This window comes from Chrysemys picta, chromosome 13, assembly GCF_011386835.1.
Source record: "Chrysemys picta bellii isolate R12L10 chromosome 13, ASM1138683v2, whole genome shotgun sequence".
Classification (NCBI taxonomy): Eukaryota; Metazoa; Chordata; order Testudines; family Emydidae; genus Chrysemys; species Chrysemys picta.
This window is the reverse complement of record NC_088803.1, coordinates 3,311-22,825: the sequence shown is the minus strand read 5'-3', so window position 1 is coordinate 22,825 and position 19,515 is coordinate 3,311. Positions and strand designations below refer to the sequence as shown.

The following is a 19,515-nucleotide window of genomic DNA, read 5'->3' as shown; positions in this document are numbered from 1 at the left end:
AGGTTATTTCAGTTACAAGGTCAATTGGGATTGTGTGTTTGGAGTCAGTTTGAGCCTTTGTTCCCTTGATCATCCTTGATCAGCCTCAATCAGCCTTGTGATCACCCTCCCACTGTGTGATTAATGAAGGGGTAGGGCTGACCTAGGAGGGAAGGCCTTAAAAGCCAGAGGCTAAGTGACCAAGGGGAACTAGTGAATAGGGGACCGCAAACAAACAGGGGTGTTTGAGAGAGGGAGCTTGTAGGAGGGAGACAAGATAACATCGCTATGGTTTGGAAGGGCCAAATCGCCAGTGCCAACACTGCTCCTATCTCCTCCACCTGTGCCTGTATCCAGACAGAGAACCTAACCATGAATGCCTCTACCCAGATCCTGGTGTGGATTTGCAGAAACTGTGGCCTGCATTTCCCACTCTCAGAAAACCAGGTTGGGGGGACCATCCAGTGTGAAAGGTGCCCGCTGGTGGAATCTCTCAGGAAGCAGGTGGAAGAGCTACAGAAGGAGGAGGTGGCTAGACTGAGGAGCATCCGTGCACAGGAGGAATCCACTGATTCATATGGAGACTTCTAAGGCTGAGGACGCTTTCCAGCTAGACAGGACTGTTGTCATGCCCCCGGAGGAGGATAAGACTCTGATACAAGGAGTCTGCTGGTTACTTCTGACAGCAGGCTGTGCTCCACCCCTACTCCCAACCCACCCATTATGGTGATGGAGAACCGTTATGCTGCCCTCGCAACGAGTGATGAGGAATCATCCCCAAAGGTTGAAGAGGAGAAGCCATGTACCCCCAAGGCTGGGAGGATCACAGCCACCGTTCCCAGGAGGAAACGTAGGGTAGGGGTGGTTGGAGACTCTTCTGAGGGGGATGGAGGCACCCATCTGTTGCCCTGACATAGCATCCCGGGAGGTATGCTGTCTGCCAGGGGCCTGTTCTGAGACGTTATGGAGGGATTGTTGAGGATCATCCGGCCCTCTGACTACTATCCCATGCTGCTCATCCATGTGGGCACTAATGATACTGCGAGGTATGACCCTCAGCAGATCAGAAGTGACTACAGGGCTCTGGGAGTAAGGATGAAGGAGTTGGGAGCACAGGTGGTGTTCTCTTCAGTCCTTCCAGTCAAGGGTAGGGGCTAGGTGACCAGATGTCCTGATTTTATAGAGTCAGTCCCGATTTTGGGGTCTTTTTCTTATATAGGCTCCTATTATTCCCCACCCCCGTCCCGATTTTTCACACTTGCTGTCTGGTCACCCTAGTAGGGGCCCAGGCAGAGACAGATGCATCCTGGAGGTGAATGCCTGGCTGCAAGGATGGTGTCACCAGGAAAACTTCAGCTTCCTTGACCATGGGATGCTGTTCCAGGAAGAAGGACTGCTAAACAGAGATGGGGTCCACCTGTTGAGGAAGGGAAAGAGCATATTTGGCTACAGATTGGCTAACCTCATGAGGAGGGCTTTAAATTAGGTTCAGCGGGGCAGGTGACCAAAGCCCACAAATAAGTCAAAAACATGGAGACCTGGGAAAAGGGTCGGAATCTGGGGGGGGGGAGCATGGGCTGTTATAGCAGAAATAAGGGAGAGACAATTCAGAACTGGGGGGGGGGGGAGGGAAGGGAATCAAATCAGTATCTTAAATGTCTGTATACTAATGTGAGAAGTATGGGGAATAAGCAGGAAGAACTCGAAATGCTAGTAAATAAACACAACTATGACATAGTTGGCATCATGGAGACTTGGTGGGATAATACACATGACTGGAATATTGGTATAGAAGGATACAGCTTCCTCAGGACAGACAGGCAGGGAAAAAGGGAGGAGGTGTTGCCTTATATATTAAAAATGTATATACTTGGACTGAGGTTGAGCTAGAAATAAGAGACAGACTTGTTGAAAGTCTCTGGGTAAGGATAAAAGGGGTTAAAAAACAAGGGTGATGTCATGGTAGGGGTCTATTACAGACTACCAAACCAAGAAGAAGAGATGGATGAGGCTTTTGTTTTTTAAATAACAAAGTCATCCAAATCACAGGACTTGGTGGTGATGGGGGACTTCAACTACCTAGACGTCTGTTGGGGAAATAACACAGCAAAGCACAGATTATCCAGCAAGTTCTTGGAATGTATTGGAGATCTTTTTTTATTTTAGAAGGTGGAGAAAGCTACTGGGGGGAGGCTGTTCTAGACTTAATTTTGACAAATAGGGGGGAACTGGTTGAGAATTTGAAAATGGAAGGCAACTTGGGTGAAAGTGATCATGAAATGGTAGAGTTCATGATTCTAAGGAATGGTAGGAGGGAGAACAGCAAAATAAAAACAATGGATTTCAAGGAGGTGACTTTAGCAAACTCAGGGATTTGGTAGGTAAAATCCCATGGGAAGCAAGTCTAAGGGGAAGAACAATTGAAGACAGTTGGCAGTTTTTCAAAGAGACATTATTAAGGGCACAAGAGCAAACTATCCCACTGTGTAGAAAAGATAGAAAGTATGGTAAGAGACCACACTGGCTTAACCAGGAGATCTTCAATGTTCTAAAACTAAAAAAAGAGTCCTACAAAAAGTGGAAAGTCAGTCAAATTTCAAAGGATGAATATAAACAAATAACATAAATTAATGGAGATATCCCATCTCCTAGAACTGGAAGGGACCTTGAAAGGTCATCAAGTCCAGCCCCCTGCCTTCACTAGCAGGACCAAGTACTGATTTTGCCCCAGATCCCTAAGTGACCCCCTCAAGGGCTGAACTCACAACCCTGGGTTTAGCAGGCCAATGCTCAAACCACTGAGCTATCCCTCCCCCAACACAAGTATGTAGGGACAAAATTAGAAAAGCCAAGGCACAAAATGAGATCCAGCTAGCTAGGGACATAAAGGGAAACAAGAAAACATTCTACAAATACATTAGAAGCAAGAGGAAGACCAAGGACAGAGTAGGCCCATTACTCGAGGGGGGGGGGGAGACAATAACAAAAAATGTGGAAATGGCAGAGGTGCTTAATGACTTCTTTGTTTTGGTTTTCACCAAAAAAGTTGGTGACGATTGGATGTCTAACAGTGAATGCCAGTGAAAATGAGGTAGGATCAGAGTCTAAAATAGGGAAAGAACAAGTCAAAAATTACTTAGATAAGTTAGATGTCTTCAAATAACCAGGACCTGATGAAATACATCTTAGAATACCCAAGGAGCTGACTGAGGAGATATCTGAGCCATTAGCAATTATCTTTGAAAAGTCATGGAAGACGGGAGATATTCCAGAAGACTAGAAAAGGGCAAATATAGTGCCCATCTACAAAAAAGGGAAATAAGGACAACCTGGGGAATTACAGACCAGTCAACTTAACTTCTGTACCCAAAAAGATAATAGAGCAAATTGTGACATTGCACTCCATATGATTTTATGAAAATATGCTAATGAGTGTGAATATAATGTAACTGGAATATGCTTCATGCAAAAGGTCTCTTGTAAGGTATCATTACAAAGTTTATAATCTACTGAGTGTGATCATCCTATTTGTATAAATGTATCATTCTTGTATCTGAAATTAGACATATGAAATATAACTCTGAGGTCCTATTGTAATTATGCAAAGTGGGGGCCATTAATGGTGGTTTGGAATCTAGATGGCTCCCATCAACCAGGACAATTGGTTGTAGTTGTTTACTTGCAAGCCTTCCTGTGAGTCAGGCCAGTAAGAATGAAGGCTTGGGGTCTCAAAACAGGAATCCATCTTAAATCTGGTGCTTTTCCATTTAGACGGAGGGGTGGGGACCCAGGGGACAAAGGATTCCTGCCTTGTGCCAAAGCTATATAAGGGGGTGGAACTGAACAAAGGAGGTTCCAGTAATGAGAAATCCCCTAGTTACCACCTGAGCTGGAGTGAACAAGAACTGTACCAGGGGAAAGGATTGGGCCCAGACTAAGAAGGCGTCCAGTCTGTGAAAGAAACTTATTGGAATATCTCTCAGGGTGAGATTTTATCTGTAATCCGTTTCTTAATGTATTAGGCTTAGACTTGCATGTTTTGTTTTATTTTGCTTGGTAACTTACTTTGTTCTGTCTGTTATTACTTGGAACCACTTAAATCCTACTTTTTATACTTAATAAAATCACTTTTGCTTATTAATTACCCCAGAGTAAGTAAGTAATACCTGGGGGAGCAAACAGCTGTCCATCTCTCTCCATCGTTGTTATAGAGGGTGGACAATTTATGAGTTTACCCTGTATAAGCTTTATACAGAAAAAACAGATTAATTTGGGGTTTGGATCCCATTAGGAGCTGGGTGTCTGGGTGCTGGAGACAGGAGCACTTCTTAAGCCGTTTTCAGTTAAGTCTGCAGCTTTGGGGCGTGTGGTTCAGACCCTGGGTCTGTGTTGGAGCAGACTGGCGTGTCTGGCTCAACAAGGCAGGGTTCTGGAAGCCCAAACTGGCAGAGAAAACGGGCTCAGAGGTAGTCTCAGCGCCATCGGGTGACAGTCCCAAGGGGGTCTCTGTGGCCGAACCCGACACACAAATAATTAAGCAATCAATTTGCAAACACTGAGAAGATAATGTGATAAATAACAGTCAGCATGGATTCGTCAAGAACAAATCCTGTCAAACCAACCTGATAGCTTTCTTTGACAGGGTAACAAGCCTTGTAGATGGGGGGAAGTGGTAGACATGGTATATCTTGACTTTAGACTTTTGATACTGTCTCGCATGACCTTCTCATAAACAAACTAGGGAAATACAACTAGGGTGACCAGATGTCCCGATTTTATCGGGACTGTCCCGATATTTCCTTGTTTGTCCCGCGTCCCGACCAATGTTAGGTTGGGACACTGGACAAACAAGCAAATACTCCGGAGCCCGGAAGTGCTCGCGCCCCGCCCCCCCGCCCCGACTCTGCCCCCTCCTTCCCTCATTGGCTCCCTCTCCGAATCCCCGCCTCTTCCCCAGGCTCACCATTCCTCCTCCCTCCGCAAGCGCTGGAGGGAGGCCCGGGAGACGCATGGGAAGCGCGGGGCCAGGGTGAGTGAGAGTCCGGCCTGGCCCCGAGTGCAGGCAGGACTCAGTTGGGCAGTAGGGAGAGTAGGGGGGCGGCTGTTCTCCCCCCCCGGGCAGCGAGACTCGGGAGCAGCTGCTGCTGCAGCTCCCACTGCCGCAGGGGGAGGAAGCGGCCGATGGCCAAGCTCGGCGGCTGTGGCTCTGGCGCCCGGGCCCAAACCCCCCGAGCCTGGGCCTGCTGCGGGGACCCAGCAGCGCGCACGCAGCGCCCAGCCCCTGGCCAGTTGCGTCTGGGCTGCTGCCCAGCTGGTGCTATCCTGGGGTGGAGGCATCAGCAGCCCAGCCCCGTTCATTTCCCTGCGGGACCGAGCGGGACGGGGGGGGCTGGGGCCTGCTGCCCCCACTCCGGGGCTGCTGCGGGATTGCACCAGCTGGGCAGCAGCCCAGACGCAACTGGCCAGGGGCTGGGCGCAGTGTGCGCGCTGCTGGGTCCCCGCAGCAGGCCCAGGCTCGGAGGGTTCGGGGGCGCCAGAGCCGCAGCCGCCAAGCTTGGCCATCGGCCGCTTCCTCCCCCTGCGGCAGTGGGAGCTGCAGCAGCGGCTGCTCCCAAGTCCCGCTGCCTTGGGGGGGAGAACAGCCGCCGCCTGGCCCCGCGGGCTGCCCCCCTACTCTCCCTACCGCCCGACTGAGTCCTGCCTGCACTCGGGGCCAGGCCGGACTCTCACTCACTCCAGCCCCACGCTTCCCCTGCATCTCCCGGGCCTCCCTCCAGAGCTTGTGGAGGAGGGGGGGGGTGTTGTTGGTTTTTTTTTGCCCTGCCCCCCCCGCGTCCCGATATTTGACTTGGGTGATCTGGTCACCCTAAATACAACCTAGATGGAGCTACTATAAAGTGGGTGCATAACTGGTTGGAAAATTGTTCCCAGAGAGTAATCAGTGGTTCACAGTCATGCTGGAAGGGCATAACGAGTGGGGTCCCGCGGGGATCAGTTCTGGGTCTGGTTCTGTTCCATATCTTCATCAATGATTTAGATAATGGCATAGAGAGTACAGTTATAAAGTTTGCGGACAATATCAAGCTGGGAGGGGTTGTAAGTGCTTTGGAGACTAGGATTAAAATTCAAAATGATCAGGACAAACTGGAGAAATGATCTGAAGAAAATAGGATTAAATTCAATAAGGACAAATGCAAAGTACTCCATTTAGGAAGGAACAATCAGTTGCACACATCTCCCCCCCATCCCCCCCTTAATGGTGCGGCCTGGGGGAGGGAAATTACCCTTTTCTTTGGGAAGGCCAGTGTCGGAAATGGGGGTGAGATAATGGTCTGTTCCAGGGGGGAGAGTCTCCTCTTCGGGGGTGGGGGGTGGGGTGGAAAATGGCGCTGCTGAAACAAGTGACTGCCTAGGTAGGAATACTGCTGAAAGGGATCTGGGGGTTATAATGGATCACAAACTAGTCAACAGTGTAATGCTATTGCAAAAAAAGCAAACATCATTCTGGGATGTATTAGCAGGAGTGTTGTAAGTAAGACACGAGAAGTAATTCTTTTGCTGTACTCTGTGCTGATTAGGCCTCAACTGAAGTATTGTGTCCAGTTTTGGGTGCCAGATGTGGACAAATATTGGAAAAAGTCCAGAGAAAAGCAACAAAAATTATTAAAGGTCTAGAAAATATGACCTATGGGGAAAGATTGAGTTTGTTCAGTCTGGAAAAGAGAAGAGTGAGAGGGGACATAACAGTTTCAAGTACAAAAAAATCTGTTAGTCTTTAAGGTGCCACCAGACTCCTTGTTGTTTTTGTAGATACAGACTAACACGGCTACCCCCTGATACATAAGTACAAAAAAGGTTGTTACAAGGAAGATGGAGAAGAATTGTTCTTCTTAACCTCTGAGGATAGGACAAGACGCAATGGGCTTAAATTGTAGCAAGGGAGGCTTTGGTTGGACATTAGGAAAAACTTCCTGTCAGGGTGGTTAAGCACTGGAACAAATTGTGTCGGGAGGTTGTGGAATCGCCATCATTGGAGATTTTTAAGAGAAAGCTGGACAAACACCTGTCAGGGATGGCCTAGGGAATACTTAGTGCAGGGGACTGGACTCAGCGACCTCTCCCTGTCCCTTGCAGGTCTCGGATGCTATGTGGGGAGGGGGGGTCTGCACCCCGAAACCAGCCCGCTCAGAGTCAGGCCCTGGGGGAAGGGTACAGCTGGCTCTCCCCACCTCAGCCCCCCCCGGCTCTGTCTCAGCCCCGCCACTTTCGCTCAAGGCCTCCCAGCTCCGCTCCTCTCTAGCCCCTCCCCACCCGAAAATCGGCTTCTGGCTGCTGTTGATTTGAGAGGGTCGGTTTCAAAGCGGCCAATCGCCGTTACGGGAAGGGAGCGGCCCGGCGCTGATTGGCGGAAGCACGACCTACCCGCTCCCGCGCGTTCGCCGCTAGCCGTTCCCACAGCAGGAGCGGGGGCACCTTTGCTCACCAATGACAACGCGAGGAAACAGAATCGTCATCATCCCCACTGTGACCAATGGGAAGGTATCAGGGCGCAGGCCCCGGATGCAATTCCGCCGCCATGGAGCCCTTTCAGTCAATCAGACACTGTTGATCCCGCCTCTTCCTCGATTGTGGCTTATAAGAGTTGAAATGTCTTAGAGTGACAGACATGGCAGCCAACCAATGAGGACAAAAGCAGAGCAATCACAGAGGCCTATAGGCTAGGGCGGGGGCTGATGAGTTGTTCATCCAATCAGAAAGGAAAATGTAATAGGGACGGGGGAGAATGACAGGCCAGTCAGAATGGAAAATTGGAGCTGGGTTGGGGAGTGACACATTTCTCATCCAATCGTTATCTTTTTTCCGTCGCATGCGGGAGAAAGGGGCAGAGCCACTCCTAGCCTCGCCCTCACTCTCTTTCCTCTCATTGGCCAATATTGTGTTCGACTTCCATACTAGCCAATTACTGCTGAGAAGGGGGCTTCCCGCCCTCCAATGGAGGCGTGAAGGGGGCGGGCACAGATAAGTCCGGGCTGCGCGGCGCAGACGCCATTTTGTGAGGACTCGGAGTGAGGCGGCCGCGTAGAGATAGTGAGCGTGACGCGGAGCTGTATTGGGGTCTAGCGGTGAGTGAGTCGTTCGCGAGCCTTTCCTGGGGGTTAATGGTGCGGTCCTGGCCCGGGAGGCATCACCCTCCCCAGTGGCGGTGCGGGGGAGGGGCTCGGCACACACATTGCCCCCCTCGCGGGAATGGTGCGGCCCTGGAGCGGGGGGAACGACGACACGACACGCACAATCTCCTCCCCCGGTAACGGTGCGCATCCCGGGCCCCGGGCGGGGGACACACATTCCTCTCCGGTAATAGCGGGTGGGCGGACATCTCCCCTCCCATAATGGTGCGGCCCGCGGGAGGGAAATTACCCTTTTCTTTGGGAAGGCCAGTGTCGGAAATGGGGGTGAGATAATGGTCTGTTCCGGGGGGAGAGTCTCCTCTTCGGGGGGGGGGGAGAATGGCGCTGCCGAAACAAAACCTCCCTTTCTTCCCCGAACTCGGAGACCAGGGTGGGCGGGGCGGGGGAGTTCGGGATAACTGGTAGAGTAAATATCCTGCCTCAGGCGGACCCCCCCCCCCCGGGGGGGGGGGAAATGGTACGTCCTAACGAGTAGGATTGTGGGGGAGTGCCGGCTAACTCACTTGGTATGTGTTCCCTCCAGCCCCAGGAGAAACCAGTGCCCCCTTGCAGGGGGAGGAGGGCTAACCCCACACGCATCCCCCTTGTGCTGACCCCCGTGGCTGAGATGGCTGAGACCTGGAGGTTGGCGGGAGGGATGTCTAGGCGGGGGTGCTCTCTCATCCCCCCAGGATGTCAGATGGAGGGAGCCCAGATGCGCCTGTGGTGGTGGGGGGCCCACATGAGGGTGCACAGACTGCCTCCATGATCAGGATCGGCTGGCACATATACGCTCCCACAAAAAACACACTTTGTTGGGGACACTTGCCATGGTACTCACATGGTAGGGAGGGGCCACACATTCAGACCCCACCCCCTTATCATCTCTGGTTCAAGAAGTGTCTGTAAATGGTCCCTGGGCACAAACATCACTGCAGGGATTTGGGCAGCTGATGCAAATCAGTGCTGTGTGTGTGTGTCTACCTGGGGGGTAACCAAACCTTGTGTGAAACAGCAGGCGTTTGGTGTCTGTTGTGACTGCAAACCGGAGTGTCAGCCTCCCCACTATCACACCACCTCTCTTGGGTAACAGTGGGCTGGGGAAACAACTTGTGGAGCTCAGATCCTAGAGGCATGGCCTCATGTAGACATTCTTGTTGTTTAATAAACATAGCAATAGGTGAGAGTGAGAGGATCCTGTCCCCCTATGCTGTAGGCTGGGACTTATTCCTAGTGATCAGAGATGATTTGAAGGAGAGTGTGACTTCCAGTGTGACTTATGTTGGGGTAACGCGGACCCTGCAGTTCAGGCTGTCCCTGAACCATGCCAGGGGAGCATGTGGTGGCAGTGTATACTAAAGGCACAGGACACTTCCTCTCCCAGTGTCTCCCCCAGTACACTTCTGCACATCTAATCCACTTTGTCTGTGTTCTGAACCAGTGTGGTAATGGGCTCATCTACCCTGGGATCCTCCCCATCCCCTTTCAAGCTGGATCAGATAGATGGGCCCATGTAGACTGGTATTTCTTTCACATCATATCCATGGCCCCTCAGGCCACAGGGCAGTGGGCCCACCTAGCCTGGTATCCCATCTCCAGCTATATCTAATGCTGATCTCTTCAGAGGGAGAGAAGGCAACCTCATCCCCTTTTCCAGTAGCAAGCTGCCTTCTGTAATACCTGACAGGGACAGGAAGGGGATATTTTCTTCCAACCCCAGGAGGATGTAGTGCCTCAAACCCCCCACATTCCTGGAGTTCCAGTTAACTGACTTGCAGGTTCCTCTCCCCATCCTCTGTGAGGATTGGCTCCAGCATATGTATGTTCTCCTTCCCTTCGCCCTCATTGCCTCATGGTGTGTGAACATGATGCACCCCCACTTGAAGCTGCCTCCTGCCACAAGCTCACAAGTGTCTGTGCTCACAAGTCATCAGAGCTGCTTCCTTGGCGATAGGGAGAAGCAGAGAGATTAAGATGGAGACAGAGTTTCATCGCACCCAGAATCCTAATTGAGCCAGGGCATCTGTGAGCTTGCGGCCCCCTGGGAGGTAGGCAGGTCTCTTGGTGGGCGAGTGGGAGATGCGTGCAGTGTTTCTGAGGAACCCTGACTCAATCTGTCCCTTCTCCTTTCACAGGGCAGCGAGGCGAAACCCCATCCCTTCTCACTGGAGCTCAGCTTCGTTTTAACCCCCCTCCCCACACACGCACACCTCCCAATTTTATAGAGCCATTTTAACGGTGTCCCCGTGGCCTAGCGCTCCCTGCGCCAAACTGGAGCTGGATTTAAGATGTAATTTTTAAAGTCTCTATCTCTATTTTTTCTGCAGCAGCTGGGGTAGATGAGGAGCCTTTTCGCCCCTCATGAGCTGACCTCTCCTCGGGTATTTTTAGAGTGAAATGATGATGTGCAAAGGGCTGTGATTGTCTCCTACCGAGCTCTCCCCAGGCGGTTCTGTGGTAACCGTGGCTGGAACAGAGAGAGAGAGGGAGAGAACAGAAATGATCGTTGCTGACTTGACCTTTTGGCACCTCCCGTTTTTCTAATCTGGGCTATTTTTATTTTTGTTTTTTTACAGTGAGATTTTTTTGATCTTCAGCTACAGTAAGTTATTCCAATTTTTTTTTCCATTTTTCCTGCCTTTCCACTGATTTCCTTTTTATTGTTGTTGCTAGTTACTATTACTATTATACTACTATAATGCTGATGACTTGACTATGCTGATATGTTGCTGATGGTGATGATAATGACACTGCTGATTTTTAACCGGATGAAATCGAGTTTTTCTGAGTGTTCCTGACTGTGGAAGGTTTTTAAATTTTTAAAGTGGATTGATCACGCTAACTCTTTTTTTTCCCCCCTGACTGCCTGGGTGCTGAGAGCGGGACCTGGTTTCTCCTGAATTGTTTTAGAACATCTCTGGAAGTCTGTATTTTTTTTATTTTTTTATTTTTTATTTTTAATCTTTCATTTGTACAATTTTTAAACTGTTGCTGCAATATGATGTCTGTGGTGCTGATCGCTCCTGATAGCGATGGCCCTTCCCCAAACAGCCCCTCTCCTCCTTTGACCCCCAAACCCTCCTCCCGCTCTTCCTCTACACCGTCCTTCCCTCACAAACAACCCACCACAACGACATGGAAACCCAGCCTGGAGCAGCAGTGGCAGCTGGTGGTACCACGTGCGGCGCAGATACAAACCCATCCTGGGCCATGGTAAGAGGTGTGAGGGCCAATAGGTTTTATTGCAAGCTTCAGCAGCCAGAACTAAAGGCCCTGGCATGGAGGAGGCATTGTTGTGGGTGCCAGTGTTGTATTTCAGGCGTGGTCCAAGGTTCGCTTGTGGCAGAGACATACATTAGCAGAGCTGCAGGGTGTGGGGGTGCTGCCATGGTAAGGGCCATGGTCATGTGACTCTGGTGGTGGGAGGGGAAAGATCAGCCGTGATAACCAAGCAGGCTGTGTAAGTGTGGTCACATTTCCACTTCCAAAAGCTGCGTCACGAGAAGAGTTCTGGGTTTGAGAGAGACCAAGGAAGGGAAGCCATGGAAATCCTGTTCTCAACACACAATTAGGCTCAGCTGCCCCAGACGTGAAGCCTTCCAGCATCCCATGAACCCTTCTGCTGCTCTCCTCAGATGTCCCTCCCAGTGAGGAGTCCGAAGCTGAGCACAGGATCCCAGGTGGGATCTTCTGAACCTGTGTATAGAGTGACTCTCCCCTCCCTGCTCTGGGACCGGAGGCCTTTGGGTTTGAGGGTCTTGGACCTGAGTGCCAGGTCCCAGATGGGGTCTTGCTAGAGCTGTATGTAGGTTGTTCTCTCTTTCCTTGTCAGTGGTTGGTATGTGCAAAAGCAGCAGGGGGTTGAACCACCTGTGGGGGTGGAGCATGCTGACCTCACCACTCAGTGACATGCTCTCAAGTCCTGGAGTCCTCACCAAGCTCTGCTGAGGCCCCTCAATCCTGACTTGCAGCCACCCCTGCTACTTTAGTCCAAGGGCTCCTGCAGCAGGGACTGCCACTGGCGCCATGTTCATTGTATGGTCCTTGAGCCCCTGGCAGATGCTCTGTCTGGCTGTCGAAATGCAGGTGTGTTAACTCACCAGCCCCCAATGCCTTGACCTTTTGGGGAGTGGGGCTGTTTTTGTGGGGGGCAACAATCTTCTTTGCAGCAGAGTTGAGTGTAAAGGGTCAATCCCCTCCTGAGAGATGGGGGACAGTTCTCAAGAAGTCTTCCAGACCTCTGTTCCCTTCCCCTCCCAGCCCCCTGCAGCTCCACGAGAGAATATCCCCTTCATTAGAGGCAAGTGGAAATAAAGCTGTGCTCCATCTTCATGTCATGCAGCATGGCCCCCATGCTGATCCTTGCCTCATACCACTGATGCACAGTGCCTGTATACTGCCCTATGCCCATCATATCCTGTGCTTGTCTCCATCAGAAGGGGCAAGTTATTGCTTTTCATGAACGGCTTCTTGTCTGTAGGGCAGCTGGGAAAGCATGCACAGAATGTCGGGGAGGGGAGAGCACTTGGTGAAGTGCTTGGGTCTGAGGGTGAGCCCCTATGTCACTGGGTGACCCAGAGAAGGTCACTCTGCCTCCTTGGTCTGAATTGGCTGGTGTGGAGCACAAGGCAGGGTCTGCACGAAGACTGTCCAGCCCCTCACCACTCCCAGTATGGAAATGACGTGCTGGGAGAAAGGGTCCAGGGGTCCACACGAGCTTGTTCACATCCAGCCTGTCTGCTTCACAAAGAGATTGGGACGGCCCCTCGTAGAGGGGAGAGAATGGAGGGTACACAACAACAGCTGGTAGATCTGCAGTTGCATTACAGAACCAAGGGCAGAGTTAATGAAATGGAAAGGCAGCTAGTGTGATGCTGCTAAAAAGGAAATGGTTTCATGCCATGGACATATAGCCAGTGGAACTCCCCGTCACATGGTGTCGCTGAGGAGGCCAAGAGGTTGGTAGGGTCCAGGCAGATTGGGCATGTTCATCCAGAGTTCCATTAGCCGGGGTTAAGACTGGGATAGCCAAAAGTACTGAGGGGAGGCTATTGCCCATGTCCCAAACTCCTAGGCTCCTTTTGGAAATCCCATCCTAAAACCCAAGGGTGGAAGGGATCTAAGCTTTCCTCCTTCAGACTCTGGATTGACCTGGAACTGTGGGGGCTGGGGGGTGGGGAACTGCCTGCTGCGAGGTTTCTTAGCACTTCCTCTGAGGTGGTGGCTGCTGCCAGGTGATTCCGGGCCAGACGGAGCCCTATGTGACTGGGTCTGGCACTGGTTGTATTCCAGGGCCAGGAAAAGTTGTAGAGCTAGGCAAGTGCCTAGGGCTAGGTGTTGGGCCTCTCCTCTCCGTAGGTATCGTAGTGTCTTCTGCAGCAACAGAATGCTCTGGGGGCTTGTATACACAGTGTTACTCATAGACTTGAAGGACAGAAGAAACAATCATGATGATTTAGCTTGACCTCAGGCGCATCAGGCTATAGTGCTCCTGTAGTAGGCCTGAAACCTCTGGCTGAGCTACTGACGTCCTCAAATCTTGACTTAGACGTCAAGTTACAAAGAATCCACCATTTACTTTAGTTCAAGCTATCAAATGACCCGTGTTCCACATTGCAGAGGCAGGTGCAATCCCCTCTCCCCCTCCCCCCCCCCCCCCCCCCCCCGGTCTCTGCCAATCTGTTCTGGGGGGAAATTACTTCCTGACCCCAAATATGGTGTTTAGACTCTGAGCATGTGGGCAAGACCCACCAGGCAGACACCTGGGAAAGAATTCTCTGTAGTAACTCAACCCCCCCCTTCTAGTGTTTCATTTCTGACTGTTGGGGATATTTGCTAATAGAAGTCACAGATGGGCCTTTTGCCAATGTAGGCAGCCTCATATCATCACGTCTATTAAACGTGTAAAGCTCAGTCTTGAAACAAAGTAGGTTTTTTTTGCCTCCACTGCTCCCCTTGGCATGGGATCTTGGAGTCATTGTGGATAATTCCCTGAAAAAAACCCACTCAATGTGCAGCGGCAGTCAAAAAAGTGAACAGAATGTTGAGAATCATTAAGAAAGGGATAGTAAGACAGAAGATATCATATTGCCTCTATATAAATCATGGTATGCCCACATCTTGAATACTGTGTGCAGATGTGGTTGCCCCATCTCAAAAAAGATATATTGGACTTGGAAAGGGTTCAGAAAAGGGCAACAAAAATAATTAGGGGGTTTGGAACGGCTGCTGTATGAGGAGAGATTAATAAGACTGGGACTTTTCAGCTTGGAAAAGATGACTGAGGGGGGATATGATAGATGTCTATAAAATCATTACTGGTGTGGAGAAAGTAAATAAGGAAGTGTTATTTACTCCTCATAACACAAGAACTAGGGGCCACCAAATGAAATTAATAGACAGCAGGTTTAAAACAAACAAAAGGAAGTATTTTTTCACACAATGCATAGTCAACCTGTGGAACTCCTTGCCAGAGGATGCTGTGAAGGCCGAGACTAACAGGGTTCAAAAAAAGTAGATAAATGCATGGAGGATAGGTCTATCAATGGCTATTAGCCAGGATTGGCAGGGATGGTGTCCCTAGCCTCTGTTTGCCAGAAGCTGGGAATTGGTGACGGGATGGATCACTTGCTGATTACCTGTTCTGTTCATTTCCTCTGGGGCATCTGGCATTGGCCACTGTTTGCGGGAAGACAGGATCCTGGGCTAGATGGACCTTTGGTCTGACCCAGTATGGCCGTTCTTATGGTCTTCCAGAACTTCAATCCTATGCTGGTTACAAACCTTTGTCTCATTTCAGGCCTAAACTTGTTGATGGCCAGTTTATAGCCATTTGTTCTTGTGCCAGCATTGGCCCTTAATTAAAATAACTCCTTCCTTCCTGGTGTTTATCCCTCTGATGTATTTATAGAGATCAGTCACATCTCCCCTCAGGCTTCACTTTGTTAGGCTAAATGAGGCAAGCTCCTTAAGTCTCCCCTCATAAGGTAGGTTTTCCATTCATCTGATCATCCTAGCAGGCTCTCTGCACCTGTTCCAGTTTGACTGCATCTTTCTTAAACATGGGAGACTGGAATTGCACAGCATATTCCAGATGAGCTCTCACCAGTGCCTTGTACAGTGGTAGTTCTAAAAGGGGGTGGATCTGGCTGTCCCTGGCACTGGATCACTGTGTAGTCATGGACAGGCCCTTCCCTCTGCTCACCCAAGTCTAATTGTGAGAGTCATGCCTTGTGGTGTGACTGGAGGTTCTGAGATCGCGGTCCCTCGTCCTAAAGCACTTGGATGCCCGGATGGATGGCAGTAGAGGACCGGACCTGGCTCCGAGATGCAGGGAGATGGGGTGTGTTCATTTCTGTGACTGTCCCTCTGACCAGCTCTCCCCACCCCAGCAGGTCCGTGCTGCGCGTGAGCCATGGCCAGCAACGTCACCAACAAGACAGACCCACGCTCCATGAACTCGCGCGTATTCATCGGGAATCTCAACACGCTGGTGGTGAAGAAGTCTGACGTGGAGGCTATCTTCTCCAAGTATGGCAAAATTGTGGGCTGCTCTGTGCACAAGGGCTTTGCCTTTGTGCAGTATGTCAACGAACGGAATGCCCGCGCTGCTGTGGCTGGGGAGGATGGCCGGATGATCGCAGGCCAGGTTCTAGGTGAGTGCCTCCTGGCTGCATCCCTAACTCAGATTAGATACCCCTTTCTGCACACCGAGGAGTATCACAGAGTTAGCATGTGCAAGGTCCTAGGTGAGCGCCTCCTGACGGCATCCCTAAGCCAGACCAGACAGTCCTCCACCCTCACATACTTGGGAGATGTCAGGGATAGCATTGGCCTGGTCCCAGGTAAGCACCTCCTGTCTGCCCTAACCCTATCCACCATACCAGGGAGATTGCTGGCCAGACCCTTGGTGGGCGTCCCCTAGCTGTGCCTCCCACCCCATCCGCGCGTACTGCAGAAGATAAGCTGATCACCAGCCAGGTTCTGAGAGAGCTTCACCCAACACTCCCATCCTGGCTAGTTGTTGGGCTGTTGAGGTGCCCCCCTGCAGCGCCTGGTCACAGGAGCTAGGAGGGAGCAGGAGAACTGAACATGGAATGGATGGGGGTGGGTGGGGATGGGGGTGTGTGTTTCAGAGTAGCAGGTTTCTGACCCTCTGCAGATCTCTGATACAAGAGATGCCACTGCCTCTTCCCCCAGGGCTCAGGTTTATCTCAGAAGCTATTACGGGCACTGGCCAGCAGCCAACAGACACCTAGTGCTGACCTGTCAAGGGCGGTGGGTATGATGCTCAAGAAGTCTTGGGCACAGGGATGTGAATCAGGGGATGTCTGTGGACCTCTATGGAGACTGAGGTACCCATTATGCAATCTGCCCCTTTCCCTATTGCCAGTGCGTGGCTGGGTCACTGACACACACAGGCCCTGTTGCAAGCTGGATACATTGTGGTCACAGTCTAGAGTTGGGAATTTTTTCTGGGCAAGCCTTGCCTCTGTGGGGAGCCTTCCCGTTGCCTGGCCTCTGTGGTAGATGAGCGCTTGTGTGTCTGCTTCCCCACTGCCAGCTGTTCCCCATGGCCCATTTGGTGGGGCTGGGTACCAAGTCGTGCTGGAGAGGAACATGGATCATGCTATCACTTTATGCCGGTGAGCTGCACTGGTCAGAGCTAGCACTCCAGTGGGGGAGAGTGGCTCTGATCCAGGAGCTGTCCCCTATGGGCCTGGCTCCAGTCAATCGAAGTGTTGTTAGTTCCTCACATCAATGAGGAGTAGGGCTGTCTGCTCAGCATGTGTCTGCTTCTCTTCCAGATATCAACCTGGCGGCTGAGCCGAAGGTGAACCGGGGCAAGGCAGGCGTGAAGCGGTCGGCAGCAGAGATGTACGGGTCAGTAGCTGCACCACCTTCTCCGTCCCCTCTAGTCAGGTCGGGACCCTTATGTTTTTTATATCGCGTTTATGCCCTGCGTGGGCACCTCTTCTCTCTCTCTTTCTGTCTCCCAGAGGTGGGGAGGGATGTTGGGAAGTGGCTGCACATTAGATGCCTCCCTTGGGTGTCTCGGGCTGCCTAGGCCCCTGCCCCAAGTGTATGAATTGCTGGGGCTCCGTGGGTGTGGGAGGTTCTGCCCAGGCCCATCCCAGCTCGTAGCAGCTGGGTGGTAGGCAAACTGGAGAGACAGGTGCTGGTGGGTTTGCTCTGCAAAGCCCTCCTGCAGCATGGCTCCATGTGTGTGTATAACCTACACTGAGAAGCCAATGAGTCCCTCAGGCTGGGCTGCTGGGTCCTGTCTCCCTCCATGAGGAGCAGGCTCCATGAGGAGCAGGTTCGGTGCAGCAGCACCTCTTTCCCCACTTCCTCAGCAGGGTCCCTCCCCACCATCACCTCCTCCTTCTCCTCCTCTTCCCCCCTCTCTCTCCCCCAGGCTGTCTGCCCATCCTGACCCTGTCTCATGGGCTTTCTTTTCCAGGTCCTCCTTTGACCTGGACTATGATTTCCAGCGGGATTACTATGACAGGTACGTTGAGTGTCCTGGGAGGATGACTATAAGCTTTAGCACTGCACATGCAATCTCTCAAGGGACGTAACACTCTGCAGCTCAGTGTGCAGGTGGGTGCATGGAGGTCCTCCTGTTGCTCGGGGGTCACTGTTTTCCTCCTGCTCCTAGGATGTACAGCTACCCAGCACGTGTGCCCCCACCTCCCCCCATCGCCCGGGCTGTGGTGCCCTCCAAACGCCAGCGTGTCTCTGGCAACACCTCCCGCCGAGGCAAGAGTGGCTTTAATTCCAAGAGTGGTCAGCGAGGATCATCCTCCAAGTCTGGTAAATGTACGTGTTGGAGCCTGCAGTGCTGACTTGAGGGGTCTGGGGCGGGGTCAGACAGGCTGCAGGTGCCAGACCCATTCTGAGTAGTGTGTACTGATACTAACTTTCCCTTGCCTGTGCGGGGTCTTAAGGCCCTGCATTCTGGAGTTAGGGTTGCAGCCTGAACCCTGTTGGGATGGGTCCTAGTGGCAATCAGTCCCCTACTTCTCTTGGGTTTCAGTGAAAGGTGATGACATCCAGACCATTAAGAAGGAGCTGACCCAGATCAAACAGAAAGTGGATTCGCTGCTGGAGAGCCTGGAAAAGATCGAGAAGGATCAAAGTAAACAAACGGGTGAGAGGGGGGGTGGAGAAGGACGTGGGGCTCCCTTGGGGGACCCACGTTGGTTTGTCCTTGGTGTGGAGCTGTGGTAGGGATGGGAGAATCCGTCCCCGTCCATGGGGTGTGCTTTGCTCAGGGCAGCCTCAGCTCCCTGGATGGCGGGTGGGCACAAGGCCCTGGGGTGGCATTTCCCCTGATACCCAACCTCACCCCCTGCAGAGATGAAGAACGAGAAGTCTGAGGAGGAGCAGAGCAGCAGCTCCATGAAGAAGGAGGAGAGCAACGTGAAGATGGAGTCTGAGGCTGGGGCAGATGACTCTGCTGAGGAGGGGGACCTGCTGGACGATGATGATAATGAGGATCGAGGGGATGACCAGGTATGAACCCTGAAACCAGAGAGAGCCAGGGCAGAGTGGGTGTCACTGTGGCTAACCCCTTCCTGTCCCCTCTCTCCCAGCTGGAATCCATCAAGGGTGACGAGAAGGAGGCGGAGGAAGGAGAGGACGACAGAGACAGTGCCAATGGTGAAGATGACTCCTAAGCCACTGGCACAACCCCCCCAGCAAGGTGCCCACCTGAGATTGAGCCTGTCACCGGCCCCTCCCCAGCCTCCTTCTCACTGCCCGCCCACGTGTTCATGGTGTTGTCTCCTGCCACGCCCCTGGCTCGCCCCATAGTTCTGTTAAATCCCCTGTAATTTTCCTCTTTTAATTTTGATACCTTTATGATTTAACAATAAAAAAAAGTATGGTTTTTACCTGGTGCATCTACCTGCATCTGTCCACCTGGGGGCACCCTCTGGTCCAGTATATGCAGCGGCATCTGCCACATTGGAGGGAGATTAAGGCATAGAGCAGTTGGTGAAGGGGACAAGTAGGAGCAGGATGTACCACAAGAAGTTTTTGGTTGGGGATGCATGTCTCAGAGTGCAAGCCAGTGGTTTGTGCGCTGGCAGATATCCTACTCCTGGAGCTGAGTATCATTTCTCCAAACGTATTATCATCTGGGCTCAGGCTGCTGCCTTGTTTGCTGGGGTGCGGAAAGGCCCAGGTCTTCTCTGAGTCCCAGTCACAGGCTGGATGAGAGGTTCAAAGGACAAAACCTGATTAAGGGGCACTAATGCTTGAGCCACCTGATAGTTAATGAATATGCACCAGAAAAGCAAGGAGACATGGCTGCTGCTTTCAGTTCAGATTTGAGACACGCACACCTTGACTCTTCCAACCA

The 19,515-nt window shown here is 51.7% G+C and overlaps 1 protein-coding gene across 41 annotated transcripts; it reads left to right on the top strand.

Moving 5' to 3' along the window:
* The first annotated feature begins 7,928 nt into the window (after nt 1-7,928).
* On the top strand, nt 7,929-19,045 carry HNRNPC (heterogeneous nuclear ribonucleoprotein C). Of its 41 annotated transcripts, none has more exons than XM_065565279.1 (10): nt 7,968-8,102; nt 10,283-10,437; nt 10,724-10,749; nt 15,539-15,802; nt 16,955-17,030; nt 17,611-17,658; nt 17,809-17,969; nt 18,187-18,288; nt 18,508-18,665; nt 18,746-19,045. In XM_065565279.1, the coding sequence occupies exons 4-10, from the start codon at nt 15,562-15,564 to the stop codon at nt 18,827-18,829; spliced, it is 870 nt and encodes a 289-aa protein (XP_065421351.1). In that variant the 5' UTR covers nt 7,968-8,102; nt 10,283-10,437; nt 10,724-10,749; nt 15,539-15,561; the 3' UTR covers nt 18,830-19,045. The 41 variants fall into 41 exon arrangements, with proteins under 41 accessions (XP_042699749.1, XP_065421351.1, XP_023969330.1 ...); XM_024113562.3 differs by having other exon boundaries at nt 16,955-17,069; nt 18,187-18,300; XM_065565263.1 differs by lacking the exon at nt 10,283-10,437 and adding an exon at nt 11,639-11,827 and having other exon boundaries at nt 7,980-8,102; nt 15,542-15,802; nt 16,955-17,069.
* Nucleotides 19,046-19,515: the final 470 nt, after the last annotated feature.

Excerpts from the sequence above, each read along its gene's own strand:
- HNRNPC (XM_042843815.2), top strand. The coding sequence starts at position 15,562 with ATGGCCAGCAACGTCACCAACAAGACAGACCCACGCTCCATGAACTCG. Across the intron at positions 17,659-17,808 it reads CAGCGGGATTACTATGACAG|GATGTACAGCTACCCAGCAC; the intron begins GTACGTTGAGTG and ends TCCTGCTCCTAG. Across the intron at positions 18,666-18,745 it reads AGGATCGAGGGGATGACCAG|CTGGAATCCATCAAGGGTGA; the intron begins GTATGAACCCTG and ends CCTCTCTCCCAG.